The 6,374-nt window shown below is 40.4% G+C and overlaps 1 protein-coding gene across 1 annotated transcript in view; it reads right to left on the reverse strand.

Moving 5' to 3' along the window:
- Positions 1–3,610: 3,610 nt before the first annotated feature.
- The window catches only part of LOC103212785 (nuclear RNA export factor 2-like), a 12,511-nt gene continuing 9,747 nt past the window's right edge, over positions 3,611–6,374 (reverse strand). The window contains 6 exon segments of the mRNA XM_042783418.1: positions 3,611–3,785; positions 4,831–4,964; positions 5,058–5,173; positions 5,278–5,336; positions 5,430–5,537; positions 5,675–5,730. Of these exon segments, the coding sequence (XP_042639352.1) occupies positions 3,611–3,785; positions 4,831–4,964; positions 5,058–5,173; positions 5,278–5,336; positions 5,430–5,537; positions 5,675–5,730 (648 nt within the window).

Here is a 6,374-nt window from a genome sequence, read left to right on the forward strand (position 1 = left end):
TTTTTCCATATCCTTAAAGAATGCTGATGGAATTTGGATTGGGATTTGATTTAATCTATAGATTGCTTTGGGTAATATTGACATTTTCACAATGTTCAGTCTTCCTATCCACGAGCATGGCATATTCTTCCATTTATGTAGGTCTTTTATTGTTTCTTGCAGTAGTGTTTTGTCATTTTCTTTGTATAGGTCTTTTTTTTGTCTCTGGCAAGATTTATTCCTAAGTATTCCTAAAATATCTTATTGATAGCTGTTTTAAATGGCATAGTTTTCCTCATGTTCTTTTCAGAGATCTCTTTGTTGATGTAGAGGAATACAACTGATTTTTTGTATGTTGTTTTTGTGTCCTGGCACTTTGTTGAATGTTTCAACTAGTTCCAGTAGGTTTTTTGCTCAGTTTCTTGGGTTTTCTATTTATAGGATCATGTCATCTGCAAATAGAGATAGTTCTCCTTTTTCTTTGTCAATTTGGGTGCTTTTTATTTCTCTTTCTTGCCTTATTACCCTGGTTAGCACTTCCAATACAATGTTGAAGAGAAGTGATGATAGAGGGCTTCCTTGTTCTCAAGGGGAATGCTTTGAGTCTCTCTCCATTGAGAATAATATTGGCTGTTGTTTTTGCATATATGTCCTTCATTATGTTGAGAATTTCCCTTCTATTCTTATTTTTTTTCTGAGAGTTTTAATTAGGAATGAGGGCTGGATTTTATCAAATGTCTTTTATGCATCGATTGATATGATCATGTGGTTCGTTTCCTTTGTTTTACTTGTTTTCTGGATTGCCTTGATTGTTTCTCTAACTTTGAACCACCCTTGAATCCCACTTGGACATGGTATATCATTATTATTATTTCGACATACTGTTGGCTGGGATTTTGTTGAAGATTTTTGCAGCTATATTCATGAAGGATATTGGTCTGTAGTTTTCTTTTTTAGCAGTGTCTTTGCCTGATTTTGATATCAGGGTTATGCTTGCTTCACAGAATGAATTTGGGAGTATTCCTTCTTTTAATGTGTTCTGGAGAAGCTTGAGTAGGATAGGTGTCACCTCTTCTCTTTCTGAACATTGGACAGAATTCTTCAGTGAAGCCATCTGGGCCAGGACATTTTTTGTGGGAAGTTTTTTTTTTTTTTTTTTAATGACCTGCTCAATTTCTTCCTTTGTTATGGATCTGTTCAAATTTTCCACCTCAGTCTGGGCTTGTTTAGGTAGGTCTTGTGTTCCAAGACATTTATCCATTTCTTCTAGGCTTTAGAATTTGTTGGAGTACAGTTCTTCATAGTATTCTGTTATTATCCTTTTTATTTTGCTTGCCTCTGTTGTGATGTCAATCATTTCATTTATTATTTGTGTTATTTTTCTCTACTCTTTCCTTTCCTAAGTTAAATTTGTCAGTGGTTTGTTGATTTTTTTTTTTAATCTTTTTGAGGAACCAGTTTCTAGTCTTATTGATTTTCTATTGTTTTTCTGTTTTCTGCTTCATTTATTCCTGCTCTGATCTTTATTATTTCCTTTCTTCTGGAGAGTGAAGGCTTCTTTTGTTGCTCTTTTTCTAATTGTTTGTGTTGTTTGGTTAAGGTGTTGACTTTGGTTCTTCTTTTTTGATGTGTGGGTTATTGCTATCAATTATCCTCTGAGTACTGCTTTTGCTGTGTCCTAAAGGTTTTGTTATGTTGTGCTTTCATTCTTGTTTCTAGGAATTTTTTCATCTCACACTTTATTTCTTCTGTTTCTCATTGGTTCTTGAGCAGTGTGTAATTCAGTTTCCATGTTTTTGTTTCCCCCTCTCCTCTAGTCTTCCTATTGTTGATTTCTGATTCTATAGCATTGTGTTCTGAGAATACTCTTTGTAGAGTTTAGATGTTTTTGAATTTACTGAGGCTTTATTTGTGGCCTAATGTATGGTCTATTCTGGAGAATGATCCATGTGCACTGGAAAAGTATGTGTATTGTGTTTTTGTTGGGTGTACTGTTATATAAATGTCTATGATGTTTAGTTGGTTGATTGTGTTGTTGTGATCTCTTGTACCTTTGTTAAGCTTTTTCCTAGTTGTTCTGTCCTTCATTGAAAGTGACATGTTAAAGTCTCCTACTACTATTGTAGTATTGTCTATTTCTCCTTTTTAAGGGAAATGGATGGTTCATTCTACTTGGCTCCACTGCTCTGAGTTGATGCCAATTTTCCCATCACTGCAAACAAAAACTCACTTCTTTCTAGAGAATGATTCTGTCTCTCCATTCCCCCCCCCCAAAAAAAACCCCACTGATAACCATTGGTCTCTATATATTTATATATTCTTGTTATTATAGAGAGCTCTGATGGCATAGTGCCTAAGGCATTTGACTGCTAACCAGAAGGCTGGCAGTTCAAACCCATCAGCCACTCCTCAGAAGGAAGGTTGGACAATCTACTTCCATAGTGATACTGCCTCAGAAACCCAAGGAGGGGTTGCTATGGGTTGGATTCGACTCCACAGCAGTGGATTGTTTTGTTTTGGTCATTTCATATAAGTAAGGTCACACAGTATTTATACTTTTGTAATTGACTTATTTCTGTCAGCATAATGTCTTCAAGGTTTACCCATGTCATAGCAAGAAACCATTAGTTGATCCAAAGTGAGGAAAATTTACTCCTATGTTTTCTTCTAAAACTATATAATTTTAGCTCTTACTTTTAGGTCCATTTGAGTCCATTTTTTTTGTATATAGTATAAGATAGATATCCAAATTAATTCTTTTGCAAATGAATATCCAGGTGCCCCAGCACCATTTATTTAATTTTGGGGTGGGGGCACCTGGCATAAAATAAATTGAACATACATATGAGAATTTATTTCTGAATTCTCAATTTTATTAATTGATCTATATATCTATGCATATGCCAGTGATAGACAGTCTTGATGACAATAGCTTTGTAGTAACTTTAAAATTGAAAAGTGTGAGTGTTCCTAATTAATTTTACTTTTTCAAGATTGATTTGGGTATTCTGAGTCCATTGCATTTCCATACGAATTTAAGATCAGCTTGAAAATTTCTTCAAAGAAACCAGCTGGGATTTTGAAAGATGAATTTGGGGAGAATTTCCATGTCAAAAATATTGAATCTTTCAATCCATGACTATGAAGTGTCTTTTGATTTATTAAGGTCTACTTTATTTACCCAATCTTATGCAGACATTAAAGCATAAATTTTGCACTTCTTTTATTTAATTTGTTCCTAAGTGTATTATTCTTTTTGATGCTGTTGTATATTAAATGTTTTCTTAACCTTACTTTTGGATTGTTTGTTCAACATGCTTAGGAACACAAATTATTTTTGTACATTAAACATGCATCCTGCAACCATGCTAAAAATGTTTATTACTTCTAATAGTATTTAGAGGATTCCTTATGATTTTCTATGCACAAAATCATGATATCTGAGTATTATCTTGTTTTAAAAATTCTTTACATATTAAGATTAGGATAAGTCTCTCAAGGGTACAATTTGCAGAAGAAAAAAGTTTAAAACATTTATTTTTCAAAATTACCTGCAAGTTCCCATTATTCATTTACCACCTTGGCCCAACTCACCTCTGTCCCCACACACACCCAGCATTCACTTAAAAGATCAGTTGAGTTTCATCCCAAACTGAGTGGAGAACGCCTGTACCATTTCCTGCTGCTCCTGGGAGAGGGTGGACATGGAGCTTGAAGATGTTGTGGGCACTGGGGTGAAGAAGACACTCAGGGTCTCTTTGGGGCTAGCTTTCCTCACAGACAGTTGATCACTGACAATACATATGCTGATGGAAAAATGAGCCCTCAGGCAATTGAACAGATGGACAACTCCACACTCCCCAAAATGATCCTACTCCCCCCACTCAGCAACCACTTTTCCTCCAGCTCTCCTCTGTCTGCCTCCCAGATTCCTTGCCTATGTACCATTTTCCCTCCCAAAGAACTTGCCTTTGGAGAGCTATCTGGAGCTACACTAGATTTGTAGGTTTACTCCCAACCCAGAAACAGTTTCACACCTGCATTTTCCCTTTACAATCTCCCAAGGAGGTAGATACTCTGATCTTCATATTCAGAGGAAGACACTGAGTCACAGAGAGGTTTTGTAACTTGACCAAGGTCACACAGCTGGTGAATGCTGGGGTCAGGGAGAGAACCTGCTATTCCTACAGCCTCGATTCTTAACCACTAGACTAGATTGCTCTACTTTTTGGAATCTGCAATTGTGAGGAAACCCTAAGAAGCACAATGTCTTCTTCCCACACCACTGGCCACAGGCTGAGATGGGTGTTCCCACGTGGCAGCCACAACACAGCATTTACCTGAAGTTGCTGTTAAGAATAGCAGTGGAGATCTGGGTGAAGGCACAAACCCAGTCCTGACACATTCCCTCCACTTCAAGAACAATCATCAACAATACCCCTCAGAGTTGCCTGTGATTTACACGCTCACCAGCAGTGTTCCCTAGGCAGGGTCCTATTGTCTTATTGGCACACTAAATGGGGCCACACAGGGACAACTGTCCACTGGGAGTCAGGAGTGGTGTCAGTGATGGGGAGGGCAACAATAAGAACAACCACCTCCCAGTGGCAGGGCCTCTAATCTGTGTTAGGCCCTGTGACAAACTCTTCACAGGTTCATTGGCTTCCTTTTTCACAGCAGCCCAAGAGATGGGTATCACTAGACCCATTTTGCAAATGAGGAGACTGAGAGGTTAAGCAAGTGTCCCAAAGCGGCAGAGCAAGGGACAAGGATGAGAGCCTCAAACTCTATAGCCTCTGTCCCTAAGAGTTGGGCTGTGCTGGAGCAGACAGATATGGACATAGGTCAGACCAGGGTGTGTTGGGGGAGGGTCTGAGCTGGACATCACAGAGGGAATTGGCAGGGAAAAGATGGGGAAGCCTGCAGAGTTCTGAGAGGGAGAGTGGAGGACATGGGGAAGGGACAGAAAAGCAGAGCATCTTGTCCTGAAAGAGCAAAGCAGCTCAGGTTCCCAGGATCCTACCACATCTCCTACCCACTTTCTCTTTCTGGGCCTTAGGGAGGAAGCAGATGCTCACTGTCTGGCTGCACATATCCACGAGGAGAGAGCTGAGGTCATGCTGAGTTTGGGGCAACACACGGAGGAAGATAGCAATGTCACATTTTGTGTGTTTCAGCAACCAAAGCTGCAGGACTGTGGAGGGAGAATAGAAGGTTGGGCTGCCTCACTCACATGGCCCCTATGACTGACCCCTTCACACCTCCTGTCCCATCCAATCATCCTTTTCACACACTTACTGGGGTCCTTCAGCTTCTTCATATTCCTGCTACCCTTGAAGTACTTGCCCAAGCTGCTTCTAAGATAAAAAGAGGAACAGGAGGTGAGGTATTGGCTAGGGTTGGCTGGGGAGTCACAAGGCCCAGAGTATCATCACATCTGTGATACTCACAGATCTGGGTCCTCAGAGTTGAAGGGAGTGGTCAGCAAGAAGCAGGTCTTGTCATGGTAAGCACACAAAAGACCCTGCCTTTCCCCATAGTTATAGATCCAGAAATACCTGTGGGGAAGCAAAGAGGACAGGTGCTCTGTAGTCTGTCCTGTAGGTGAACTTGAAAGCCCCCATGAACAAGCCTGTGTCTGGGCAGCTTGGCCTATCGCAGCTCTCCCTGCTTCAAGGGTCCCAGAGGTATGAACTGCTTCAGGAATTGCAGGACTAGATTCCTTAGGGACTCAGATCCAATGATCCTTCCCTGGAATCAAAATGGTCTTCAGGACCGTGGTTGTTAATCCCCCCCTCACCCAACCTCCAGGCCCTGCTTAAGGCCACGTCCTCACTTTGCAGACTGGTAACTTCTTGTGGGCTTCAGTGCCAGAGATAATGGGTCGGGGTAACATCCTGGGAGAGGGAAAAGGAAGTCATCAGTGCAGTTGAGGGTGGAGGCACTGGATGGTCAGGGAAAGGATGGGGCCCAGGAGAAAGGGAGGATCAGAGGTCAGGGTAAAAGGGCCTTGGAAATTCCATGGCAAGATTATCATGAGATCTTTATGAGAGAACTGCAGAGAAGGTCCATAGCTTTTGTCAGGTTCCCTCACATATCTGTCCACCTATGTGGATTAGGGGGTTTTTGTTAGGCTGGGTTCTCTAGAGAAGCAAAACAAGTAAAGCTAAGAGAGAGAGAGAGAGAGAGAGAGAGAAAATATTTCAGTATCACAACGTGAGCCTTTAATTTTTTTCCTCAGTTCTTTCAGCTTGAGAAATGCTGAGTGTGTTCTTCACTTTTGGTTTTTTAACTCCAAGTCTTTGCACATTTCATTATAGTCATTGGCTTTGTCTTCTTGAGCTGCTCTTTGAAATCTTCGGTTCAGCTCTTTTATCTTGTCATCTCTTCCATTT

Source organism: Orycteropus afer, unplaced genomic scaffold, assembly GCF_000298275.1.
Source record: "Orycteropus afer afer isolate SDZICR_OR568_19922 unplaced genomic scaffold, OryAfe1.0 scaffold01101, whole genome shotgun sequence".
In the NCBI taxonomy this organism is placed as follows: Eukaryota; Metazoa; Chordata; class Mammalia; order Tubulidentata; family Orycteropodidae; genus Orycteropus; species Orycteropus afer.